A 15,059-nucleotide genomic window follows, 5' to 3' on the forward strand; every position below is an offset into this window, starting at 1 on the left:
TTAACAGAATGTGTGTTCTTTTTCTGTTTCCTTGTTTTAGGATGGCTCCTGAAGTGATCTTGGCTATGGACGAAGGCCAGTATGATGGAAAAGTAGACATCTGGTCCTTGGGTATAACCTGTATTGAGTTAGGTGAGTTTTTCTACTACACCGAAGTTCTTTACTTTTAAAAAGTAAGTTCCCAATAAACACTTAATTACTTTTCCATGTACTCAATTTTATGTATCTATTTTCTCTGCAGCGGAGAGAAAACCTCCACTCTTCAACATGAATGCAATGAGTGCCTTATACCATATAGCGCAGAATGAGAGCCCAACACTGCAGTCAAGTGAATGGTGAGTGCAGTGAATATTGATTTTTCTCTGCTTTAAACCAGGTGTCTATGCCTTGGCCATGCTATGCATTATTTAGTTAGGTCTTCAGCTCTGCTGTGAGTTGATGTGTGAGTTGTGTAAAAAAAAAAAAATCAACCTTTCTCCTCTCTTCAGGACGGATTACTTCAGAAACTTTGTGGACTCTTGCCTTCAAAAGCTACCCCAAGACAGACCCACCTGTGAGGAGCTGCTGCAGGTAAGCAAACTCTTACCTGCAACTAACTTATTCTGAAACTCTTCCCAACAGTGGAAACCACTAGAGCTCATGTTACAGATATAGGATGAGAATATTTTATTATTTCAATAGTCACTGAGGTATTGTACTCCACCAGAGACCAGTGTAGAACCATGCATTGTGTAGGCCAGCACAAAGCCTGGCTATAGAACATAGGGAGAGTTACAGAAAAGAAGAGAAGATCCAGTTCACCTAATGCTCTAAATATTTTATTTTTACACAGTTTTACTGCCACTTTACAGCAGAAAGTCCCTTAATCTCGATGCAGAGCTACAGTGCAAACATACAGAATGAGCAGCTGTCGGTCACATAAAGTAATACAAAAGACAGAACCCTTTCAAAATAATTAAGCAATAATACACAATACATATTGGCACTGCTGCGCTTCGGTCGTAGGCTGAATTAAAGTTTTGTTTACTTTGGCTCCTCCCTTACAGAGTCCACCTTACATTCAGCTTTAAATACCATATATTAACTGGAAAATATATACTTTTAAGCTTTTATTTTAATAACAACTCTTAACATGATAATGGGGGCTGATAATAAGTGTGTAATAATGCGTATTTTTGAATCGCTGGGTTTATTTGTGGGACCGCGTCTCTGCCTGCGCCGCCTATTGGAGACATGGCATTTCTGCACTGTGCCTATGGGATCCAGAGCCCCGCAGTGGTGTATAATAACATTGCATTTAGTTTGTATTTGGCTTGTAAGTGCTGCATCGTTGCTAGGTTTCCTGTATGAGGTGGAGTAATACATGGAGAGCTTCGGTTACAGTGCATTACCGGCTGATAATGTCACTCATAAAACGCCTCTCAGCCAAACACGTTGCAGGGTCGGAACTAACTGTGGTATAAAACTAAAACGAAATAAAGTCACTTATACACTTTTTTTTTTTTTGTATAAGGCAAAAGTGTATTAAAATATATTTTAAAGAATACCTTACACTATTGAATATCAGATTTTGTCTAAAAACATGTATTGGAAAGATCCTGTAGTCGTTCTAGTGCATGTTCTTACCATTATGCTGTTTTCACTGATACATTGATCCACACAAGAACAATTGATCCCCTGCTGACATTTTTTTGGAAAATCTGTTCTGCAGCATGCCTTTGTGTTGCGTGAGCGGGCCGAGTCTGTGCTGAATGAACTGATCCAGCGCACCAAAGATGCTGTGAGAGAGCTGGACAACCTGCAGTCCCGGAAAATGAAAAAGATTCTCTTCCCAGAGGCACACAATGGGCCTGCAGCGGAGGTGCCGGATGAGGAAGAGGTTAGCAATCATATTTACTGTCTTTTCTAAAACTCTTCCTTTCACACAGCTTTACTTTCTCAAAACCTACATGAAACAGCATTTCAATTGTGTTGCATCATTTACAGCTGTAAACTCACATAAGGTTTAAAGCAGTTTAGTAGTTGTTCCCTTTAAAAACATAGATACATAACACACATCACAATCATTTTCTTTTCTTTTTTTTTTACAATCACAGATTATACAAAGGATTCGACACATAGTATTGGTTCATTGCTTCTTTTAAAATTAGGAGTATTAAGAAAAGCTTTTTGGGGATCCAATCTCCAGGGAAGACTTTGTAATTTTCCATTTTTGGAACCATTTTCAATTAAATATTTTTTATTAATTGTCTCCATTATATGTAGATCCTGTGTTTTTCTAGACTGGTTTAATACTTCATTTAAATAATGCCTAATCAGAAAAAGACAAAAACTGTACAGTACGCATATTACAAAAAGAAAACAGGTTAATAATTAATGTATACATTTAAAATGCAATTTCTGTTCATGTAACTTGTACAATCTACATTCCAATTTGCCAACTATCCATCCAGCTTCTGCTTAAAGTCATAAGATATCATTTCTTTCTTTTCTTTATTAGGATTATTGTGTCTAAGTGCCATCTACCTAACATTTTTCTTCAGTAGTAGCTAATATACATATGGCAGTGTTTAGCCAAGTTGCAAAAAAGGGGGTTATCTGAGGGTGATCTGCTAATCTCATTCTACTGTTTATAAGTCAGGGTACATCTACAGTAACAGTATAAATAATAATTACAGACACAATCTTTTGTGTCCACTCAGTTGTGTGAAATGGATACATATGAATGGGAGTCGATTTTTTTGGGGGGTTATTTTTCTTCCTCTATTGTTTAATGAGTGATGATAGACTGCCTCAATTTCCTTTAACTTTTAGTTGATCTTGACCATTCCTTTAACGCTTGCTTTTTGGGTTCAAACCCATCTTAAAACCTAAAGGTTTGGATCCAACAATGTGTGTGTTAAAGCCCCATTAGAATCTAGGACCCGCTGCTTGCACAGCCTTTCTCATTACACCTTTATAAATGCAGTAAATGTTTGTGTGTTTCTGTAGGAGCCAGAACACTGTGCTGGGCGGACAGGCACAGTGAACAGTGTGGGCAGCAGCCAGTCCATCCCCAGCATGTCCATCAGCGCCAGCTCCCAGAGCAGCTCCGTCAACAGCCTGCCCGATGCCACTGCTGAGGATAGTAAGAGTGAATTGGAGCTGATGGACGGAGACCGCACAGTTATGTCCAACAGCTCCGTCATTCACCTCAAACCGGTGGGTGCCCTGACCCTGATGCTTTAAGTTATTACAAAACACTGTTGGGTAGCTAAAAGCTCATTTACTCTGATGAGACATGGAGTTAAATAGTTCTTGTCTCTCTGCAGGAGGAGGAGAGTTATCAAGAGGACACAGAGGCTCAAACTGTGCCACCTGAGGCACCGTCCCCACCTGCACAGACCCCTCGTCGTCAGTACCGCAACAGAGAGCACTTTGCAACCCTTCGCACAGCCTCACTGGTGAGCGTATATTATGTATTTTTCACCATTGCGCTGACTTCTGTGGAACATGTTCAGTAGATTATTACAAAAGTTTAAATGTATTTATTTTTGTACTAAACTCCATAAAACCATAAGGGCTAAGATGCTTGAATTCTGATTAAGTTCCCTGTGTGTGCGTGTATATTCCAGGTGACTCGTCAGATCCAGGAGCATGAGCAGGATTCTGAGCTGCGGGAGCAGATGTCTGGGTACAAGCGCATGAGGCGGCAGCACCAGAAGCAGCTGCTGGCGCTGGAGAACAAGCTGAAATCAGAGATGGATGAACACAGGCTCAAACTGGACAAGGAGTTGGAGAGCCAGAGGAGCAGCTTCAGCTCGGAGATGGACAAGCTCATTAAGAAGCACCAGGCTGCCATGGAGAAAGATGTACTTTATTGCTTTGTTATTCCACACAAAAGAATCATTACCCAGTTAGCAGGAACACAAACATCAGTGTTTGTCTACTGTAATCTATCATATAACTAGTTCCTATTGGGTCTACATAATTATAGATCTTTTCACAGTCTTGCACTGCTTTTATTTCCTGTAATAATTTTCAGTTTATTAAAGGTTTGTGGAAACTGTTTGTTCCCATTAGGCCAAGACCTTTGCCAATGATGAGAAGAAGTTCCAGCAGCACATCCAGAGCCAGCAGAAGAAAGAGCTGAGCAGTTTCCTGGAGTCTCAGAAGCGAGAGTATAAAATGCGCAAAGAGCAGCTCAAAGAGGTCAGGAAACCACATGTACTAAAACATGCTTATAAACACTACATAATTATTACTGCCACTGCTTAATAAAAATTGCCTAATACAAATTGCAGAGGGCTTTTATTTTGGAATGACTGATACAAAGTGGAGCCATAGGAAAGACCGTAAGAGGGAAATTAAACTAGCTAACATTAGGTTAGTTTTACAGTTGGGAAAAACATTCACAGTGTAGCATAACGGTCCTTTTTAATAACAAAAGCATGCACTCAAGCACTGCATGACTGGGCAGTGTGATTTCTTAGCATTGCCATGCAGGATTTTGGCAGCACTACATAAAATTACTGCTTTTTGGAGATCACAGAATGCCACAGTGAAATTTACACACAGAAAGATAGTTAGTCTTTTGATATAAACAAATGCTGAAGCTAAGTTGGCACTGCTGGCAATACTATCCTAGCAAACTGTTACTGAGAGTGATGAAGTGTTGACTGTTTTTTTTTTATTATTATTATTTAATTTACCTGAGCAGAGCTTAAAAAATGCTTAAATCTGGTGATTATCGAAAGGCTGCCATTACTGCAAAAAAAAACCTGAGGAAACGCTGTATTGTGATTGTGTATTGGGATAGGCACAGCACAGGTTATTTCTCAGTTAATCATATTAAACAGTCTTTCTTCGGTATTTAATTTTCTGTTTTTAAGAATGTGTCCCTCATCTTCTCCACAATCATCTCCTCTGCAGGAGCTAAATGAGAATCAATCCACGCCAAAGAAGGAGAAGCAGGAGTGGCTGTCAAAGCAGAAAGAGAACATCCAGCACTTTCAGGCAGAGGAGGAGGCAAACCTTCTACGCAGACAACGTCAGTACCTGGACCTTGAGTGCCGCCGGTTCAAACGTCGCATACTTATAGCTCGCCACAATGTGGAGCAGGACCTGGCAAGAGAGGTGGGTGGATCCAGCTCAGGATCCTTTTCATTTTGCTGTAGAATCCTCTCTATTATGTGGATAGAGCAATACTATTTTTGAGGGACTTAAAATTATTATACGGTTTAAACCAGAGATCTAGAGATCATAAACTAGAGATCATGAGTCTCATTGTTCTTCTACTGTTTGTGCATTTTACAGGAGCTAAATAAGCGACAGACACAGAAGGACCTGGAGCATGCCATGCTGCTGAGGCACCACGAGTCCATGCAGGAGCTGGAGTTCAGGCACCTAAACACCATCCAGAAGATGAGGGCGGAACTCATCCGTTTACAGCACCAGACTGAGCTCAACAACCAGATGGAATACAACAAGCGCAGGGAGAGGGAGCTGCGCCGTAAGCATGTCATGGAAGTCCGCCAGCAGCCTAAGAGCCTCAAGGTAATCCAGCATTATTCAGGAGGATCTGATTGCGGATTCTGGATTTATTTTTCTCCTATTAGTTACTAATCTTATATGCTTACAATAGCCAATAAATTTGTATTAATCCTAAAAAACTATGTTTACTGACTATATGATATAAACAGACATATCAGAATCTTTTGCAGAAAATATATATAGTATCTTTTCCCATGGAAGCTAAAGAACACTGCCAAATTATTCATCAGTCACAATCATTGTCCATTGTGGGTGATGATGCCTTCTATGACATACTCCCTAGATAGATGTGGCAGTTATATGTTGAGGAATGTTAAGCACAATGTCAAAAGTGGAATATCCCATCAATCACCCATCTTCACCCTTATTTTGAGTGCAAAAATATAAACAAAGTTGATTATTTAAGACTTAATCATTGATCCCTGCTGTTTACACAGTAATATCCTAATTATACTCTCAGTCTATTTAGACTAAACCTTAAATGCATGTAAATGTAATTTCCCTGTCTCTTTGGCCAAAGCACATAAGTAACACTAATCCACCTTCATTGTTCTCTCTCAAGTCCAAAGAGCTCCAGATCAAGAAACAGTTTCAAGAGACGTGTAAGATTCAGACAAGACAATACAAGATCCTGAGGAACCAACTCCTCGATAACACGCCCAAGTCAGACCACAAGACCATGCTGAAGAGACTGAAGGAGGAGCAAACGAGAAAGTTGGCCATTCTCGCCGAGCAGTACGACCACTCCATCAATGATATGCTGTCTACACAGGCTGTGAGTTTAACACTGATACTAGACTACCATGCTATCAATGTTATTCTAAGAGATTAAAACATAACCTAAATATAAAAATATGAATACTCTCTTTTCTTTTATTTTCTCAGCTTCGACTGGATGAGGCACAGGAGGCTGAGTGTCAGGTGTTGAGGATGCAGCTGCAGCAGGAGCTAGAGCTGCTGAATGCGTATCAGAGTAAGATTAAGATGCAGACAGAGGCACAGCAGGATCGTGAGAGAAAGGAGCTGGAACAGAGAGTGTCACTGCGCAGAGCTCTTCTAGAACAGAAGGTCTAACCCACACCACACTCACACAAACACAAACTCCTTTTTCAGGAAAACTGACACAAATTTACAGACCCAGATAAGTGATATGATTAGTTTTCAGTTGACAGTTAATGTTTCTATCCACATCCTTAAACTTGTAACAAGTTAATCAGGTAAACTCGGGTGAGATTGTTACTGTTACTGTCAAATAAAGAATGACAGTGTTTGTGCATTTTAAATTTTGACTGAAAGTGGGTGTGGCTTTAACCCTGTAATAGATTAGATATCGCACATCACTTTCCTGTGTCATCTGAATCACCACACTTCCATTTAACTGAAAACAAACTCATGACTCAGTATGCCAGGGTCAAATGGAAGTATTAGCAGCACCATTTCTAAAGCCTAAAGCTGCTGTGTTGCATTTTACACATCCAACCATGACAATTAATAAAAGAACCATTTTCTTTCTTTATTAATAAGCAAAGAGCAGCAAAAGGTAAGATCTGTGACTCTAATGGTACATGGTGAAAATGGAATGAGTAAATCAGCAAACACTACGTACACTAAATGATCATTATAAAAACACTCCAGAGAATCGACTTGTCATTAATTAAATTAGCTGGTTAGGGTGATTTGTTCACTTTGATGGAGACTAATTGAAAGGACATTAATCAACCGTTATAATGGGATGTGCAAAGTGCTGTTAGTGTGGTCCCATCATTTTACATAATAATGAAGATATTTAGCAGATAAATCACTTTTTTACACGGTTATCCAGGCTCAAAGTAGATCCACACCTCATTGGTAGAATCTGGAGAGCCTTGACGTTTAAAACATGGCATTAATAACTTTAAAAGTACACAAGAAGCATACTAAAAAACACTGTTTACAACCTGTAGTGATCCTAATCTCCAGGCACCGCCATCTAAAAAGTAAAGTCATGATCAGTACAGTGATGGCGGCACCTGGAGATTAGGTTGGGCGCAACAAACTACACCCCCCCCCCCCCACCCCACCTTCTAGCTGTCATTTTTGACACACAAGATTTTTGCATTACTATGATGGACTGCTGTAATGCTACCTACAAATCAGAGTGTAAATTCCTCTGCTCTCTCCTTCCTACAGATTGAAGAGGAGATGTTGGCTTTGCAGAATGAGCGGTCCGAGCGCATCCGTAGCCTGCTGGAACGCCAGGCCCGAGAGATCGAGGCATTCGACTCCGAGAGCCTCCGCCTGGGCTTCAGTAACATGGTGCTGGCCAACATTTCCCCCGAGGGCCTAAGTCACAGCTTCCCTGGAGCACCGGCCAGCTGGGCACCGCAGCAGGCCCAGGGCAGCACAGCAACTTCACAAGGTTCCCACTGGAGCAGCAGCTCAGCCTCCAGCCACCACTACTACTCAGGTCAGGGAGGAACACCTGGCCAGCAGAGCTGGGGCCCAGCTTTACCTGGAGTGGGACCTCCACAGTGGAACCACACGTCTGCAAGCCCAATGGGGGCATTGCCAAAGAGCAGCGGGAGCGTGGGCATGCGGAACAGCCCCCAGGCCCTGAGGAGGACCACCTCAGGGGGGCACAGTGAGCAGAGCATGAGCAGGAGCACCAGCATCACCTCTCAGATATCAAACGGCTCCCACCTGTCCTACACATAGATTCTGGAATACCAGTGCCAGCCCTACTCTCTTACAAACACTCATACGTGCAAACAAACAGGTTAGGGGACTGATAGCAGAAAAAAAATAAGCTGAACTGCATTCCCCTAAGATCATACTTCCCTATCCATTGTTAATATCTCCCTCCTCCCCTCTCCAACATGCAGGTTTGAGGTATGAGAAGTATGGATAAATGTTGCTCAGGTCAATAGCTATTCTGCCTCTGCAGGACAATTGATTGGCCCGCATGCAGAGCTAGAGTATGCCTGTGTCTATAACTGCTAGCTCACTTACTGCTCAGTCAGTGGGACTCCTTGGAGTTCTTTTAATTGTCTTTACAGTTCCCTCTAGTAAATAGAACAAGTGTACAGTGTGTTATGTACAAAAACTGCTCAACTTCCATTGAGTTGATGGAACAGGGTCACCATTTAATACACAGAAGCATTAATAAGAAAAGGTTACCATATATCTTTGCTGTCATGCATGAAAATTAGTTTATCCATTCTCTATATAATGTAATGTGAATCTGGCTTTTGTCCTTTACATTGTGTCAACATTTCATTTTAATGAATGGGCCAATTTTACATTGACTTTCATTAATTGTTAAAAATGTTTCTTCCATTGTTTGTAAAGGTTTTTGTTCAAGGTTTTTGCATGACAGCAACGATGTACTACATTCTAGCCAAACTGATCCTGATTTAGTGTTGCCACAGTTCCTACTCTGCCACATTGCCAGCCTGCTGTTATTCCCCAAAATGAGGTGAAGGTTGACTTGAATCCCAATGTAGGTTGTAATTTGAGTTTATTAGTTTAACTTAAGGAAATTAATGATTAGTTAATATTATTTATAACTTCAATATGCAGATTATGTGTTCCAATATGGGTTAGAATGACAAGGTAACTGCAGTCTTCCCATGTAATAGTTCTGCCATATGCACTTCATACTGCCAGTGGTTTTAAATATTGTTTAGAATTTATGATATATAATTTTTCTTTGGTTGCATTTTTACATTTTTAAGAATGTATGATTGAAATTAGTGTAGCTAAAACGTTGCAGGTTGGTGCCAATAAGAGCAAAAATCCCCCTCTTTAGTATTTTACTGAAAAATGATGGTGCTTCAGATTGCTCTTTCTCTATTAAACAATTCTATAGAAAAGCATTTTTATTCATGACACACATCTTAGTGTGTTTACGAAACTTTCTAAAAAAAATGTCATACTTTTGATTTTAACTATCAACAAAGTGATAGTTAAAGACTTGCAGTGTTTACATCTGGTCACTTCATATGACTACTATTTGGATTTTAATTCAAGATTCTAGCTAAGTGCATTTTTAACAGTTGATTGTACAATAATCCGATTGCTGTGTGAGATGGAATATGTAGATTTGCATGTTACACAGCAACTATTACTAGTGTTCAGTTGTACCAAGAGGGAATTTCGGATAATAAATTGGATTTTGAAGAGATTCTAAGTGTTTAAACTGCTGTAACGTGACTCAACTGTGTTTCAAACCACCTTTTGAAGTGGTTTAAGCAAATGTGTTTTGAGTGTGTTCACACATGCATTTCTATCCAGATATACACCTTATACTTTAAGAGGCATTAAGTGACCAAGTGTAAACAGGGTCAGTGTGTTTGGTGGGATTGTAAGTATTTGGGATTTGTTACATTTGCAAGAAAATTGAAAAATTCTGCAGTTTGAAAACACATTTGACATAGACATTTTATCCTGATTCTAAATTTAAGCGTTTGTTAGAAGGATGTTGTTGGCGAATGAGGCCCCTGATTCTAGAAGCACCTTTATTTTATTTAAGATTGTATTTAAGGAAAGAGCTAATGAACAGTGTTTTGTCAGTGTTCATGTTTCAGAGATTGTCATTTAGAGTAATCAGTGTTTTTAAAAAATAGTTAAATGTGCCATAAGTGGTGTGTTTCCCCTTACAAGTCAGTGTTAGTGTACCAAAGTGATCTACCCCTTCAGATACTTCCAAGATATGTGTTGTAATAATTTTTTTTCTCTACATTATATTACATTACTCTTCATTAATGTTGTATACATACGTTTAGTGACTGCTTGTACGTTTGGGTTGTTTTAATGCTTTGTCGTTTCAGTTAGCAGTATCTAGCCAAAGAGATCAGGTACATTTTTATGTTAAGTTGAGTTAGTGCCTTTTAATGCATGTATGTATTGAATGTACAGTACATACATGCCTGGGTTTGAATGTGTTGCTGGACTACCTATAACAGAAGTTGTACCTCATTCAGGGAGTGAACTGGCTTATGCGATGTACAGAAGCTATGTGAGGTTGTACATCTGAACCTGATGTGTCATACTAGAACTGGTTGTGTTGTTGGAATAGAGGGGGTGTGAGTGGCTAAATATAGAATTATGTTTTCCCTCTATATTCTATCACACGCTGCAGAGCACAGACTGTGGATTGGAGTGCCTTCTTTAAAAAATAAGCTGCCTAGCTGGAGCACTTTATGTACTGTATATTCGTTTGAGTGAGTCAGAATTACAAATACTGTCCTCAATGGGACTGCAGGTGGAGAGGATGCTAAATGATGTTACACAACATTCAAATTAAAACCTGCTTGATTTCCAGCAGTTGCCAAATACAGGTACTACCACTAATTTCAGAGTGGTATGTGTTGCTGCAGTAGCCAAATAATATTGTTAGATGTTGTAAACTATTGAACAAAAGCTTGTTTAGGCTTTTAAGTCTTGTGTATTTGTGATTTATTAGTAAAGATGAGTCAAGGTTCTATCCACATGATCTCTTAAAGCAGGTTCTTAAACCCAAGACAGTCCACAGTTTGATCTAATTTCAGTCCCTTAATACATACGGAGCACAAAATGGACCATAGAGCGCTTTGAGAACCTAGGGCTGTGTCTGGATAAATGATTTTTTTTTGTTTTTATCTCTGCTTATTTCTCCTAAATATAAACCTAGATAAACTGTAATGGAACAGTAAGAGCATTTTGTACTCTGATCCAAATCAGTTTCCCCATTAAAAATAAAATCCAAGTGCACCAAAATGCAGCACAACAAACCAATCCTTAGTGATAGTCTAGGCCAGGGGTTCTTAATCTTTTTTGTGTGAAACCCCTCCCACACACACACAAGCACACTTCCTCATGGCAAAGAGCTTTCCCAGGAGGGAATGTCTCTATATGTAATGGAATTTTAGCTATGCAGACATTGTGCAGAGAAAATGCCCTTAATTACCATCAGTCACGCGACCCTGTTAGGACTATGACCAGATAAGCACAAATTAACTGTTACAAATTAAGGTGTAGCAGTGGCAGAGATGGCATGTGTTCATACCTGTAGCAGTATATCAGTTTCAATATGTCTATGAAAGCTGGTTATCTCAAATCTGCCGAGTAAAGGAAATAAATAGTTGAGTCAACTCGAGGTCAGATCACATTCTCACCTCAAACAAACCACTCCTGAGGCCACTTTTTCTCATGGGTCTCTGTGCAGTTATTTTAGTCCCCTTTTAAGTGTAATTACTGTACTCACACCTGCCCAAACAAATCACACCAATGGTAAAAAAAAAAAAAATCCATTAAAAAAAAATACTTCATTTAAATTATGGATGGGTGGAGCCACACCTGATTTAATTCATGAGCTAATCACCAAACTGTGCAAGAATCTGGACAACAAACTGACTGGACAACCAAGACTGGAGAACAAACACAAACACACAAAGCTGACTCTGAATACATCTTGCTACCAGCTTAGACAAAAATAAAGGAAAGCAGATGAAAAAAACAAGATTATTTTAGCAAATCCAACACAGCCCAGGTCAACACAGATGGAAGAATGTGGTTTCCCCAAGTACTCAAATTAGGATACTGAGGTGTTTTTCAAGATTAGATTTCAACACAAAAGGATATTCATGGGTTGTGTTAAGTCTTTAAGGTCATGACAGCAGGCTTAGCAATGCAAACAGGCAGAGCTGTACGGGAACAGGCGCTTCTTCTGTTCAGAATGAACACAGGTAAATGCAATGTTTGCATTTTTTTTCTTCCCAAAGTGGAGATAAAATCTTTCAGAAGTTGCTTGTTAGAAGCTTTAGGTGTGAGTAAGTACTTGAGCAGAACTTATTCTGACAATGGCAGGGAACGCTCTTATATTTTTTCCCCCTTCACCTTTCCCCACTTGTTCTTGATGAAGTGCAGTTGCAGGGTGTGGAGCTCTAGGTACATGAGTGGTGTTGCTGATGCCCCTGTCATTTCTTTCTCTCTGACTTCCTTCTTGTCCTCCTCTTTACCTGCTCCTCTGGCATTACACTAAACCAAGCTCTGCCTGGATCTGGAGGATGAGTGAACTTCGCACTTCAGGATTCATTTCCAGGAATGATGTCCTCCAAATCAGCTGGTTTCGTTTACATCACTGTGACTGCAAGGAGCTCGCTTGAAAGAAGAAGGAACTGATTGGGTTTACCGTGATGGAGTTTAAAATGGATTATATTGTCTGTGTTTGTTCTTTTTGTTTCCTTTCTTGTGTTTTTATTTGTTTTGCTGTTGTGCACTTGTGAGTAAAGCAAAATGCTCTGTCTCACTCTCTCAAGGCAAGACAAATGAGATGAGACACTGGATCTGGGCTCAATCAGATTTGATTGAATTAAATGATCAGCTTATGCTCTAAAAGCCCTTTCATACCAAATGGTATCCCCCTTCTCAAAGTACAGAAAAATGTTTATTGATATAGTTTATTGAACTAATACTTTTAAAAAAATGTAATCCACACAGTTGAGTGTGGAGTGTTGATATTGTACATTAAGAGTTAAAACAGTCATCTATGTAAAACCTCTCCTATAGTTAGAAAGAGTGATACTGATAGATACGGACTGTTTGATTCAGCTCTGCTCAAGTGGAGAGTCGTGCTGCGGGGCCTCCGAGTTGGAATTCAGGGACTTGTGTGTGTTTACACTGCACCTCGACACACTTTCTGTTCACCCAGTTCCATTAAAGAGTTCAGACGTTGCCTCACAACAGTGCGTCTGCACTCGCCAAGTCACCCTTCTCCTCTTAGACTCATACATCCCTCTCTGTTGTGTTTATGGTAAAAGCTACTTAAATGAATGTTTCTGACTTTAATGCTTCCACTATGCTCCGCTGTGCTCCATGATAAATATAGGGGCACCATATGCAGGAAAGTGGTGAATGTTTTAACTATAGCTACAGTCTTCAGTTTGAACCTATTTAAACACTTCATAAAGGCTACAATCCTGATAAAAAGTAATGCAATCCTTGTTTAGCTTGGAAAGCATGTAAAAGTGGCCCTCTGGCCAAAATGACATACTCACCTACTTACAGTGATAGCACAGTAGTTTCCATAGCACTTTTTCAGTGCGGTCAAACCTAATCCACAAAGGGCCAGTGTGGCTGCAGGTGTGCATTCCAAACAACCATTAGCACACCTGATTCCACTTGTTCAGTTAATTGGTCAGTCTTTAAACAACTGATGAAGTGTTCCTGCTTGGCTGGAATGAAAACCTGCAGCCATGCCAGCGGATTAGGTCTAACACTCCAACTCCTACCGATCCTCATTGGCTGTGGGACGTTTTATGCCGAAATGCCCTTTAAATTTGGTCAGACTTTTCCTCTGGTGTTAAACGTGTACCTGTATGGAAAGAGGCAGCAGAGATCACTTTTTGTTTGTCTTCTTCTCATTTGTTTACTGGACATCATCACCAACAACCTGGATAAACATGGATTCATCACAAATGTAATTTGTTTTTCTTCATTTAAAGCTTTTGTCCTACTGACTGATTTTAGGGGATATGTAAGTAGTGATATATGTAAGAAATACAGGTTTGAAATGTATACATTTTATATTTTTCTTTTGTTTTAAAGTATTGAAGGTTCAGCCTTCAGTCGAACACTGTGCCATCCCAGTGCTGCCAAGCCCAGTCACTACTGCATTGTCTCCTCTCCAGTGAAACCAGCAGTGGTTAGTTAATTGAGCATATCTGATGGAGCAGATCACTCATTGCCAATGTGTAAGAACTAAAATGTTGAGGAGGGGAGGCTAGTCGAAGAAGGATAGGGGTACATTTCTGTAAAAAATGATTGCCAGTATTTATCGTCTTCTGGCTGAGCTTCACCACTACAATTCATATGTAACCTGTATCAAAATGTATAGATTGTGAAACATGTTATTGAATGTCTAAAAAGATTATGGCTTGAGATTATATTAAAGTATTCATGATTCAGAGAAAAAAAACATCTAGGGTTTATTGAAATATTTTGCTTGTACTGTATAGTGTTGGTATAGATACATCAACTGGAGAATGGAGAGAGGACTTGGCTGTAATAAAATAATTTTAGTACATCGTGTTGTCTTGTCTTTTATTTCATTTTTTTTATTTTAGGAGAGCATACATCTTAAAATAAATAAGGTTACAGTGCCAATAAAAACAATTACCAATATAGATGTTCTGCTTCTTATTTTTAATTTATGAATGGAATCATAGTCACTGTATTTTGACATGATCAATGTAATCACTTTTCTTCATGGTGTATTTGTATCCATAAATACTGATTAACCAGTGACTGGACCATCCGGATGCACTTTATTCTCTTAAGACACATTCACTGTAATATATGATATATAAGTGAGTGAGTGGTGAACCCTGTAAAATCAAACACATGATCTACAGATCAGTCACTGAAACAGTAGTGTTCACATGATTTGTAGATCTGTCCCTCCAGATGCTTTATAGTAAAAAGCAGAGAATCTCTAGAGAGGAGAATTCCCACTTCATTAACTCTTCTGGGTGTGTTGCACCAATTGAGTAAAATCAGTTTATGAATGT

The 15,059-nt window shown here is 39.5% G+C and overlaps 1 protein-coding gene across 1 annotated transcript in view; it reads left to right on the forward strand.

Moving 5' to 3' along the window:
* Positions 1–14,575, forward strand: part of taok1a (TAO kinase 1a) — a 31,341-nt gene extending 16,766 nt beyond the window's left edge. Inside the window, exons 8-20 of the mRNA XM_007245898.4 lie at positions 41–132; positions 242–335; positions 489–570; positions 1,712–1,879; positions 2,992–3,201; positions 3,312–3,443; positions 3,615–3,851; positions 4,063–4,191; positions 4,912–5,115; positions 5,296–5,535; positions 6,095–6,307; positions 6,418–6,600; positions 7,702–14,575. Of these exons, the coding sequence (XP_007245960.3) occupies positions 41–132; positions 242–335; positions 489–570; positions 1,712–1,879; positions 2,992–3,201; positions 3,312–3,443; positions 3,615–3,851; positions 4,063–4,191; positions 4,912–5,115; positions 5,296–5,535; positions 6,095–6,307; positions 6,418–6,600; positions 7,702–8,226 (2,509 nt within the window). The 3' untranslated portion in view covers positions 8,227–14,575. The remainder of the gene's footprint in view (positions 1–40; positions 133–241; positions 336–488; positions 571–1,711; positions 1,880–2,991; positions 3,202–3,311; positions 3,444–3,614; positions 3,852–4,062; positions 4,192–4,911; positions 5,116–5,295; positions 5,536–6,094; positions 6,308–6,417; positions 6,601–7,701) is intronic.
* The last annotated feature ends 484 nt before the right edge of the window (positions 14,576–15,059 follow it).

Source organism: Astyanax mexicanus, chromosome 18 (genome assembly GCF_023375975.1).
Source record: "Astyanax mexicanus isolate ESR-SI-001 chromosome 18, AstMex3_surface, whole genome shotgun sequence".
Lineage (NCBI taxonomy): Eukaryota > Metazoa > Chordata > Actinopteri > Characiformes > Acestrorhamphidae > Astyanax > Astyanax mexicanus.